We start from the raw sequence: 12,171 nt of genomic DNA, 5'->3' as shown, positions 1-12,171 counted from the left end.
TAAAACTGAAACTCTATCCCTGTAACTAATACCTCTCCATTCTCCTGGCCCTCAGTCCCGGGCAACACCACTGTGCTTTCTGTCTTAAAGGTTTTGACTATTCCAAGTACCTCAAAGAAGTGAGATCATAAAATATTTGACTTTTTGTAACTGGCTTATTTCACTCAATGGCTTCAGGGTTCATTCATGTGGTAGCATGTGTCAGAGTTCCCTTCCTTTTTAAGGTTAAATAATATTCCATTTATGTCTAGACATTTTGTTTCTCCATTCATCCATTATGCACACTTGGGTTGCTTCCACATTTTAGCTATTGTGAATAATGCTGTTGTGAACATGGGTGTGCAAATGCTTCTTCAATACTCTGCTTTCAATTCCTCTGGGTATACTCCCAAAAGTATAAATTGCTGAAGCATACGGTATTTCTGTTTTTAACTTTGTTTGCTATTGCAAGTGGAATTGTTTGGATGCTATTATAAATGGGACTGTTTTTATTTTCCTTTTCAGAGTTTTCATTATTTATGTATAGAACTGCATTTTGTTGACTTTGTTGACTTTGCAACTGCTACTTTGCTGAATTCATTTAATTCTAACAGCTTTTTTTTACTTTGTTGACTTTGTGTCTTGCTACTTTGCTGAATTCATTTAATTCTAACAGCTTCATTGTAGAGTCTTTAGGGTTTTCTTCATAGAAGATTATGTCATCTGCAAACAGCTAATTTTATTCTTCTTTTCCAACTTGGATGCCTTTTCTTTCTTTTTCTTACTTAATCACTCTGGCTGGAACTTCCAGTACTATGTTGAATACAAATGGTGAATGCAGGCATCCTTACCATCTGATCTTAGAGGAAAATCTTTCAGTCTTTCACCACTGAGTATGATGTTTGCTGTGGGCTTTTCATATATAGCTTTTATTACATGGAGGTAGTTTCCTTCTATCCCTATTTTGCTGAGGGTTTTATCATGTTTGTCAAATCCTTTTTCTGCACCAATTGAGATGATCATGTGGTCTTTTTCCTTCATTCTGTTAATGTGGTGTATTACCCTGATTGATAATACATCCTTGCATTCCAGGAATGAGTCCCACTTGCTTCTAATCCTTCTAATATAAGTATAGTATAATCCTTCTAATATTTGACTGAATTCCATATGCTAATAAGTGTGTGTCACCTGTTTCCTCCAGAATCCTAAGTGCCAGCCAGTGTCTAGCAGAACATTTGTTGATTTTTTTTGCATGAATGTTCATAAGGGAGGTTGGTCTATAGTTTCTTTTCTTGTAAGTGTCTTTGACTGGTTTTCATATCATGGTCATGCTGCTCTTATATAATGAATTAGGAGGTGTTCCCTCCTCTTCAATGTTTTGGAAAAGTTTAAAAAGGATTAGTAATAGATTTTTGATTACTGATTCAATCTTCTTACTAGGCATAGGCCTATGCAGATTTTCTATTTCTACATGATTTAGTCTTTTTTAAAAAAGATTTTATTTATTTGGGGCACCTGGGTGGCTCAGTCGTTAAGCATCTGCCTTCAGCTCAGGTCATGATTCCAGGGTCCTGGGATCGAGACCTGCATCAGGCTCCCTGCTCAGCGGGAAGCCTGTTTTTCCCTCTCCAACTCCCCCTGCTTGTGTTCCCTCTCTTGCTGTCTCTCACTGTCAAAAAATAAATAAAATCTTTTAAAATAAAAAAAAAGATTTCATTTATTTATTTGAGGGAGAGTGAGTGACAGAGAGAGAGCACGAACTAGGGAGGAGGAGAAGTGGGAGAGGGAGAAGCAGACTCTCTGCTGAGCAGGGAGCTGGTTGTGGGATTCGATCCCAGGATCCTGGGATCATGACCTGAGCCGAAGGCAGACACTTAACCGACAGAGCCACCCAGGCCCCCCTACATGATTTAGTCTTGGTAGATTTTGTGATTCTTAGAATTTGTCAGTTTTATCCAGGTGGTCCAGTTTGGAGGCACACAGCTGATAGTAATCTCTCCTAATCCTTCTTATTTCTGTAGGACCAGTAGTCATTTTAGTAACTTCAGTTTTTTTTTTTTTTCAGTCCATCAAGCTAAGGGTTTGTCAATTTTATTGATCTTTTTGAAAAACTGATTATTTTCTATTCTCTATGTTGTTTTACTCCTCTAATTTTTTATTCCTTCCTTCCTTCCACTAGCTTTGGGTTGAATTTGTTCTTTTTCTAGAAATTCCTTAAGTTGTAAAGTTGGGTTGTTAGTTTGAGGTCTCTTTTTTAAATGTAAGTTTTATTGTAGTAAATTCTCCCCTTAGCACCATAAATTTTGCTATGTGTCCCATAAGTTTTGCTCTGTTGTGTTTTCAGTTTTCTTCATCTCTATTTTTTTCTAACTTCCCTTATGATTTCTTCTTTGGTCTATTGGTTGTTTAATAATGTGTTCTTTAGGGGCACCTGGGTGGCTCAGTCATTAAGCATCTGCCTTCGGCTCAGGTCATGATCCCAGGGTCCTAGGATCAAGCCCTGCCTTGGGCTCCCTGTTCCATGGGAAGCTTTCTTCTCCCACTCCCACTCCCCCTGCTTGTGTTCCCTCACTCACTGTGTCTCTATCAAGTAAATAAATAAAATCTTAAAAAAATTGTGTTCTTTAATTTCTACAACTTTGTGAAATTTTCCAGTTTTGCTAACAATTCCCAACTTCCTCCAGTTGTTGACAGAGAAGTTTGTATAATATCTTTTTTAAATCTATTCAAACTTAGTTTGTGGCCCTAATATCTGGGACATCCTGAAAAATGCCCCATTTGCACTTGAGAGTATATGCTTCTGTTGTTGGGTAGAGTTTTCTGTGTATGTCTATTACATCTTAAGCAATGCTTAAGTCTTTTGTTTCCTAATCTTCTGTCTGCTGTTCTTCCACTATTGCAAGGGGGATATTAAAGTCTCTATTATTATAGAATTAGTTCTCCCTTCCATCTGTAAGTTTTGGCTTCATATATTTTGGTAATCCATCATTAGGTGCATGTTTATAATTGTTATATTTTCTTGTTGTATTGGACATTTATTAATATATAAGGTCCTTCTTTGTCTCTGGGAAATTTTTCTGTCTGATCCTAGTATTGCTACCTTTGCTCTCTCTTTTGGTTACTATTTGCATGTAATATCTTTCCCCATCCTTTCACTTTCAACCCATTTGCATCTTTGGATCTCAGGTGAGGCTCTTGTAGACAGCATATAGTTGAATCATGTGTTATCCATTCTGCCAGTCTCAGTCTTTTGATTGGAGAGTTTAGCCTATTTACATTTAAAGTAATTAATGATATGGTGGGACTTCTGTCATTGTACTTTTTGTTTAGTATATGCCTTATAGTTTTTGTCCTTCATATCCTGCAATACTGTTTTCTTTGTGGTTAGTTGATTGTTGGTAATGTTTAAATTCCTCTCTCATTTCCTTTTGTGTATATTCTATAGCTGTTTTCTTTGTGGTTACCATGGGGATTATATTTAATATCCTAAAGCTGTTAACACTCAAATTTGAATCATACCACCTTAACTTTAATAACATACATAAACTCTGCTCCCTTACAGTTCCATCTTCATCCCTTTGGTTGCTGATGTCACAAACTTAGGTCTCCATACACTGTGTTCCCTAAAACGTAAACTAAAAATTCTTTTAAATGTATTAGTCTCTTAAATCATGTAGAAAAGAGTATGGTTACAAACCAGTGATACATTTTTACTAGCTTTTAAAATTGCCCATATTATACCTTTATTGATATTTTTACTCTGTCATAGGGCTTTAAGTTACTGTCTGATTTCCTTTCGTTTCACTGGGCAGGACCCCCCTGAGCATTTCTGGCAAGGCAGGTCTCATGGAACAAACTCCTTCACTTTTGTTCATCAGGGAATATCTTTTTTTTTTTTTTTTGGTTCATAGAAGCTTTATTCATAATAGCCAAAAACTGGAAATAATCAAAATGCCCTACAATGGGTGGAGAGCTGCAGAAACTGTGGTACATAAATACCAGGGAATACAATTCCTTAATAAAAAGGAACCGCTACATACAACAACTTGGATGGATCTCAAGGAAGTTATGCTGAGTGGGGGGGAATCCCCAAAAGGCATTACCTGTATGATTCCATTTAAAATGATAAAATTATAGAGCTGGAGAGGAGATTAGTGATTGCCAGGGCTTAGGGATTGGAGGGGAGGGGTGTCCACAGAAGGCTAAATGTTAATTATAAAAGGACAGCATGATGGAGAACTTTCTGGTGATGAAATAGTTTTGTATCTTGACTATAGTGGTGGTTACACATGATAAAATGGTACAGTATTACACCCAGCCATCAGGGAATGTCTTATCTTCTCCCTCACTTTTAAAAGACAGTTTTGCCAGATACAGAATTCTTGGTTAACCATTTTTTTCTCTGAGCACTTCGACTATACCAGCCCACTGTCTTCTGACCACCAAAGTTTGTAATGAGAAATCTGCTGATAATCTTATTGAAGATCCTCTGTATGTAATGATTTGCTTCTCTCTTGCAGCTTTTAAAATTCTCTGGCTTTGGCTTTTGATTATCCCGTGATAGTTTGATTATAATTATGTCTCAGTGTGGGGTTCTTTGATTTCCTCTTACTTGGAGTTCCTTGAGCTTATTGGATGTTTATATTCATGTATTTCATCCAATTTTGGAACTTTCATCCATTATTCTTCAAATCTTCTCTCTGCCCCCTTTTCTCTTCTCCTTCTGGGACTCCTATGATGCATATATTAGTCTTCTGGATGATGTCCCACTAATTCCTTAGGGTCTGTTCGCTTTTTTCAATCTTTTTCTTTCTGTTCTTCAGCCTTGATAGTTCCCATTGTCCTATCTTCAAGATCACTGATTCTTTCTTCTCCCTGCTCAGATCAGCCTTTGAATCCCTTTAGTGAATTTTTCATTTCCCTACTCCATTGTGTATTGTCTTTGTTTATATGAATCTTGTAGGCTGTCTCTGTGTTGAGAATCATCCTGCAGTGTAAACTTGGGTCTTTTCTGAGACTTTCCTTGGGCATGCATGGTCACTAATTTTTCCCATATATGTTGTTGTTTTTGCATGTCCTTGGTCTTAAAGGTCTGGCTCTCCAAGGGGGAAAAAGCAAAAAATGAAGGGAGGAAAAAGCACTGGCCCTTTAATCCCCTGGAAGTCAAGTGGGGGGTGAGGAGGTGGCTTGCAACAGTGAGAGGAGATGAAACAATGGCCGTCTGCTTATTTGTACCTCTGTGGTCAGAAGCACCAATCAGGGATCAGGGCACAGATCTCCAACATTTGGAGGACAAGGTCCTTTTTTGCCCACCCTAGCTCCAACAGGCTGTGTGCTAGTTGCTCCAGAAAATCTGAACAGCTGCCTGCCACATGGCTGGGAGTGATGGCTGGGTAAGTGTTAATATGCTTAGAGCTAAAATGGGTGGAAATTAACCACAATTACTGTCCAAGTCTTCCCCTGGAAATTGCAAGCTTTCAATAGACTCCAGAGTTCTAAAATGGCTGTATCAGACAGGTTCTGCCAGTGCACTCATTATCTAGTGGGGGAGACAGATGCATGGTGCTCCTACTCTGCCATCTTTCTCTATTTCAAAATTTTTAATTTTTGTTCTTTTTGCTGCTATTTCTGCAGGAATATGGTAACTCTCTTTTGCTTGGTCTTTTGAATGATCTTTATTCCTATTTGGTGGTGTTTGCCTTTTTTTTTTTTTAATACCAGTCTAGTAAGCTTTCTGGCTATATGTCCCCAGGTATTTATGAAGGGATCATCTTGTTACCTTTCAAAAACTTGTTATAACTTCTGCAATTCAGCCCAACAGCTCTAAGAAAATTTCATACATATAAATGTACAAAAGTACAGAGAATAGTATCATGAGTCCTCAGGTCCCATCACCAGCTTCAGCAGTGATCAACTCATAGCCAATCTCCTTTTACCTAGACCCCACCAAATTCTCCATCTTCCATGTTATTTCAAAGCAAATTCCAGGCATGTATCATTTCATCTGTAAATATGCCCGTCGATATCTCTAAAAAAAAGATATGGATTCTTTAACATAATCACAATACCATCATCACATTTAGAAAAACCAGTAATCCTTAATATTAAATATCCATAATCCATAAGTGATTGGAGTTTTTAAACTTAGTTTGAATTAGAATCCAAATTAGATCATGCTCTGCAATTGGTTGTGTTGTTAAATCCCTTTTGCTCTATAGGTTTCCTCTCCATCTTGTTGTCCCCCTGCAGTCCAGTTGTTGAAGAAACCACATCACTTTTCCAGCACTGAAGTGCTCCTTAGACTCAGTGTGCACTGGAATCCCCCCTAGAATCTGTATTTCTGACAAACACACAGGTGATGTGCAGGCTAGCCTGAGGATCAGTGCTGAGCAGTATGTCCCTCATGATTTTGCATTCCCATAAATTGGCGAGATCTAGTTGAGGAGAAAATATTGTGACCCAACAATTTTACATCTAAAGAGAAATAGTAGGGAAAGGGTATCTTTTTACCCCAGTTACCCTGATAAGAAATAGAACAACAACGAAAGCCCTCCACCACCCCCAGCACCACCATATCCACATAGCAAAGGAGGGGGGCAAAAGCAAAGCAGCACTGCACCAGCTGTAGGATCACACTTACCAGCTAAGGGAATGAAAGTGAAGGAAGTATTAAAAAAAAAAAAAAGTTTAAAACTGAATGTAATCATGTATCCTTTAGGATGAGTACCACTGACCCTAAATGTATCTGCCCGTACAATGGGCACATGTGGTTCCAGGGAAGTTGGTCCTGACACCCAGGAAGTGCTCTCTGCTGTCATCCCAGGTGACCTGCATGAGCCCCACCAGCACCTGGGCAGGTGGGCTGTGTGTGAGCTGCATGTGGTCTCTCTGGCCACCCACCTCAGCCCCCATCATACTCACAAGCTTCCGGTCTTGACCCTCCACCCCAAATCCAGGGAGTGTAGCCTGGAGGGTTCCTGGGGGGGGGTGGCCTGTACCCCTGTGCATGTGACAGGCCATGGGACCCACAGTGGACAAAGGAGCAGCAGCCCATGATGCTTTGCTTAGGGTTGGGAAAATGTCAGTGGGTTCTATCAACAAATGGGGGAAGAGCCACAGAATCACCATGGGGGTGGCAGAGCCCCTCTGGGCCTCCCAGGTGGAGTGACCAGATGTAGCTGCCCACACTGGGTGGACCCATGCCAGCCCTAAGAACAGGGATTCCTGCTCGGGAAATCCCAACAGATGATGGTCAGTGTCTGCCATTATTGTGAAAGATTTTTATTTAGTATTATTCTTCAAGTTTATTATTTCACTTAAAAGTTGATTGTTGGAACTCTATTTCTAAATATATGCCCAAGGGCACCTGGGTGGCTCAGTTGGTTAAGCAGCTGCCTTCGGGTCAGGTCATGATCCCAAGGTCCTGGGATGGAGTCCCGCATCGGGCTCCCTGCTCAGCGGGGTGCCTGCTTCTCCCTCTCCCTCTGCCCATCCCCCCCTGCTTGTGCGCTCTCTAAGAAATAAAATCTTTAAAAAAAAATAAATATGTGCCCAAGAGAACTGAAAACATGTCCTCACAGAAACCTGTCTATGAATGTTTACAGCAGTATAATTCCCAAGAGTCAAAAGGTAAGATTGACCATTTTTGTCCACTTAAGTCCATTTCGACAAAGTATGGTCCATCTACACAGGACTGTCACACAGTCCTAAAAAAGAATGGAGTTCTGACACATGCCATAACATGGACGGACCTTGAAAACATTCTACAGAATGAAGGAGCCAGACATAAAGGCCACCACTGTATGGCTCCACAATTATGAAATGTCCAGGAGAGACACATAATGGGGGGAAAGGGAAGGATGGGGAGTGACTACTAATGGGGACCGGGTTTCTCTGGATGATGAAAATATTCTAAAACGAGATGATAGTGATGGTTGTGTAATTGTGTAAATATCCTGACAACTACTGAACTGTACTTTTTTTTTTTTTAAAGATTTTTACTTATTTAAGAGAGAAAGAGCACAAGAGCAGGGGGAGGGGCAGAGGGAGAGGGAGAGAATCCCAAGCAGACTCCCCACTGAGCGTGGAGCCCAACACAGGGCTCGATCTTATGACCCTGAGATCATGACCTGAGCCAAAATCAAGAGTTTGATGCTTCACAGACTGAGCCCCCCAGGTGCCCCCTGAATTGTGCATTTTAAAAATAATTTTATAGGTGTGTGAATTATACCTCAATAAAGCTGTTACTTATTTTTTTGTAGTGTTGATTGTTAAAATCTTAAATCTTAGTCCTGCATCTCAGCAGCATCTCTGGCCCCTGGGCACACAAACACTTTGCAGTCACGGCCCCTTAGCCCTCAGGACAGTGGCGGGGCAGTGAGGCTGAGAGAGGTGAAGTGCCCAGAGCTGCACTGAGTGGGCAGGGCCCTGCCCATCCCCCGTCCAGGGACAGGGAGGTCAACCAGCTGAAGCAGTGGGTCACCACACTGACGATGTCCATCACCAAGGAGGAGGAGATGGCCGCCGAGCTGGAGCTCAAAGCCCGAGTCTTCCACTTCGGCGAGTACAAGGGTGCTCAGGAGGTAGGCCCCCGATCAGCAGCCAGTGGGCAGCGGGCATGGAGGGAGTGTGGGTGATAAGAGCACATGTGGGAGCACCCAGTGCCCCTTACCACCTTCCAGGCTCTGTAGGCCTGACTGAGGGGCACTGGCTGGAGAAGGCCCTTGGTCCCCAAACTGGAGCCACCCTGTGTATTTATGCCCCTTGGCCGTTCAGCTGCCCAGCATACCTCCTCCATTCCTTCCTTCCTTCACTCAACAAATACGTCTGTTTCTTCAACACAAGGTGTCTGAAGGTGACCCTGCCAAGAGGAAAAAGGCATGTCCCCAAGATAGCCTGAAAGAGTGAGAGAATTCTGAGGGCACAGAGGGCCAGGAATGTTCCAGGGTGCAGTGCACACCCTTCCTGACAGTGCCCTTGGGCCATAGGCACGGTCCCAGCTTCCTAATTCATTCAATTACTGTTGAGCACCTACTGTGTGCCAGGCCAGGCCAGGTACACAGGATGCCACAACACACAGGCCAGCGCACCCACTGCCTGTCAGACAGACTCACTGGGCGCTGGCTGTGCCCCACTCCTGGCCTGAGCCTGTCTGTCTGCTGTTCCTCATGCAATCCTCATGCCCAGTCCATGTGGTAGGGAGTGTTACCTTTCTGAATGTCAGAACAGGCTCAGAAAGGGGAGTTCATCTGCCCTGGGCCGCACAGATAGTCCTGTGGTGAGCTGAGGTCAGTGCAGGGGCAGAACAGGGCCCCGGAGGTGACTGGGCCCCATGGACACACCAAGGCAGCTGGGGTAGAGCCCCAGTGGTGGCTGGAACCCTGGGTCTGGCTGACCACAGGAGGGCAAGGACAGCTCTGGCCAAGAAAAATCCAAGTGTCCAAGCTGTTTCTCCCATGCTGAGTGTGCTGGGCAGGGTTCAGGGAGGTCAGCCACGTCACGGCAAGGGCACTGGGTGTGGCAGGCTGTGGAGCAGAGGGGGGGGCAGACAGAGGCCCATGTGACCCCTCTGCCGGCCTGGCCCCCTTGCAGGACAAGCTGCTGGAAAGCCTGAACCGCAAGGTGCTGGATGTGTACCAGCACTGCATCGGGACCCAGCAGGAGTCCAACCTGGGCACTGTGCAGATGCTGACCATCATCGAGCACCACCTGGATGAGCTGCTTGAGAACCTGGAGCGTGTACCCCCGATCAAGATCGAGGAGGCCGAGAAGGCCAAGGAGAAGGAGCGTCGCATGAGGTGAGAGCCCAGGCCCCCGCCCCACCCCTTGTGGTCTAGTGGGCGCCTCACGCCTTATGCAGTAGGGAGGGCCCTGAGGGTGAGGACACCCTCCACACCTCTGCTCCTGCTCGGGGCTGGCCCAGGCTGGCCCTGAGGACAGAGGTCAGATACAGACCTGTCCTCAAAGAGCTCCCAAACCAAGAAGACAGGACCCTGGTGCTCCATGCTGAGAGACAAAGCCAGGGGTCTTCCAAAGAGGCCACCAAACTTAGCCCCAGGGAGGGTAGCCCCTCTTCTGGAGTGGGAGATGATGTGGACTCAGGGAGCCCAGGAGCCAAAGTGAGGGTGAGACAGCATAGCCTCACCCCAAGGACAAGGGACATCGATGGCCATTTTCCCTGCTGGATTGGAGAGGGAGAGACTGGCACTGCCAGAGCCCAGGGGAGGGAAGATGCAGACTCAGGGAGAAGCTGAGGAAGCCCAGTTTAGTGGCAGGGGCAAGAAGGAACACTTGGCAGTGTCAGAATGCTGGACACAGGCAGCATGGATCCATCCTCCTAGCTTGGGAGGCCCAGGGAGCTCCCCACAGACCCACTGGCTCCTCTGACCTGGGGGGCTGCCCGGTTCCCTCCATGCAGGGCCCTGAGACATCTACAAAGAGCCATTTGCCTCTCCCACAAGCACAGGGGCTCTTCCTCTGTGTCGCCTGTCCTACACCCGGTGGAGCAGGCACTGGGCAAAGGTTTGATGACCAGAAGCATACACAGGGTGACCAGTGACCAGGGATGGGTACCAAGGAACGTGGGCCTCCAAGGGGTAGGAGCTGATGGAGCTGAGCCAGGAACCCCCAAGAACAAGAGCAGAAGCCAACCTGGCCTGTCAGGGAAGGGTGGAGAGGAGAGGGGAGTTTTCTCCTAGAGGGAGGGCCATGGCCTGACTGCCGGCTGCACGTGAGGAGCTGGGAAGGGGATCTGGGAGCGTCCCTGGGTACCTCCGGTCTTTAATCCGTCTTGTGCTGCCCCTGGCACCCAGACTCCGGGAAGAGAAGGTCATGATGCAGAAGCGGCTGCAGGAGGAGCGTCTGCAGCGGGCCCAAGCCCGGGCCCAGGCTGAGATCAAGAAGAAGGTGGGCAGGGTGGCCCCGAGGAGTCACTGCTGGGGAAGGGCCCCATGACCAGGCACAGTGGGGCTGGGAGGGCCTGGGGGCCTGCAGCCAAGCCTGGCTCACCCCCCTTGCAGGTGCTAATTGCTGAGGTGCTGGGGGAAAGAAAGATGGGGCCATCCGAGTAAGGCCAGGAGAGAGCAGGGTCTCCCGTTCCTGGCCCACCAGCCCTGCTGCCCCTCAGGACCTGCTTCCTCTGCTAGTCCTCCCCTGAGGCTGCCTGCCCTCCTGCATACGCACTCCCAGTGGGTGACTGGCCGGGCTAGCACCCTCCCAGCTCTACCCAGGTACAGCTCAGCCCCCACAGGGTCCCACCATACCACTGACACCCCAGCCAGACCCCATCACTCTGGTTCATCACCCATCACTAGAGCTCCCCTTGACTGCCCCCCAGGGAACAGGCTAGAACAGCCACTTCCTTCTGGCCTTGGCAGCAGGAGGTGTGCTCCCTAAAGCAGGCCCAAGCCCAGACACAGCCCCCGGCAGACAGATGAGGCTGCGGGGCTGCTCTCTGAATAGAGTAGCACTCTCCACGCTGTCCCATGGGAACGGCACACACTGTGGGGTCTCCCCTTAAATCCCCGGAGCGAAGGAAGTGGGCTCCCTTTGTTTAGCCGGGTACTTCCCCGTGTTTCCAGCTGTGCCCCACAACACACATACATCTAGGGACCCACAGCCCAGGGAACAGGCTCTGGAAATGCTGGGGAGACTCCCTCCCGAGTCATTTCAGGGCAGCTCTAGCCCTGAGCCCACGGGCTGACCGGGGAGGCCGGGACGTCCCCGGGGCCCCACAGCCCCAGCTCACCAGCTTCCAGGCACAGCTCACAGAGTCCACTTGCTCTGCAGAGGGGCAGGAGACTGGTGAGTCGCTCCCGGCCCCCAGCTCTCAAAGCAAAGGAGGAGCCTGAGCACGTGGTGATGGATAAGGACAAGGAGGAAGAGCTGCTCTTCTTCACCTAGGCTCCTGGCGCCGAGGACAACAGCAGGAAGCAGGGGCAGGGTGGGCTGGCCTGTGGCGGCTGTCACCATGTCCCCGGGCCCCTCCCGGCCTCCCACTGTACATTTCTGTACTCGCGTGAAATAAACTCCCCCTCGCTGGTGGCCCGATGGCCTGTTTAAGGAGGCAGGCTGATTCCAATATCCGCATCCTGCCCTCTAATCCCTGAACCCCAAGGCCATGCTCGAGGAAGGAGCTCATCCTGGCCCTCACGTAAGGTGGCTGCTTTGAGACACAAAAGCCAATTCCACAAG

The 12,171-nt window shown here is 46.7% G+C and overlaps 2 protein-coding genes across 7 annotated transcripts in view; one reads left to right on the top strand and one right to left on the bottom strand.

The window, feature by feature from the left end:
• Window positions 1–12,021, top strand: part of CFAP100 (cilia and flagella associated protein 100) — a 50,836-nt gene extending 38,815 nt beyond the window's left edge. For 3 of the 5 annotated variants that reach the window (XM_073889860.1, XM_073889862.1, XM_073889859.1), the window contains 5 exons: window positions 5,298–5,372; window positions 8,426–8,561; window positions 9,571–9,776; window positions 10,791–10,884; window positions 11,767–12,021. In XM_073889860.1, coding sequence (XP_073745961.1) covers window positions 5,298–5,372; window positions 8,426–8,561; window positions 9,571–9,776; window positions 10,791–10,884; window positions 11,767–11,880 — 625 coding nt within the window. In that variant the 3' untranslated portion in view covers window positions 11,881–12,021. The remainder of the gene's footprint in view (window positions 1–5,297; window positions 5,373–8,425; window positions 8,562–9,570; window positions 9,777–10,790; window positions 10,885–11,766) is intronic. The other 2 variants (XM_025860271.2, XM_073889861.1) reach the window with 2 other exon arrangements.
• ZXDC (ZXD family zinc finger C) overlaps window positions 1–12,171 on the bottom strand; it is a 105,893-nt gene that overhangs the window by 48,217 nt on the left and 45,505 nt on the right. The window lies entirely within an intron of this gene.

This window comes from Callorhinus ursinus, unplaced genomic scaffold (assembly GCF_003265705.2).
Source record: "Callorhinus ursinus isolate GAN/ISIS: 27379988/994484 unplaced genomic scaffold, GSC_fseal_2.0 scaffold119, whole genome shotgun sequence".
Classification (NCBI taxonomy): Eukaryota; Metazoa; Chordata; class Mammalia; order Carnivora; family Otariidae; genus Callorhinus; species Callorhinus ursinus.
Note: the sequence above shows the minus strand (reverse complement) of the source record. Positions and strands in the feature narration are given on the sequence as shown.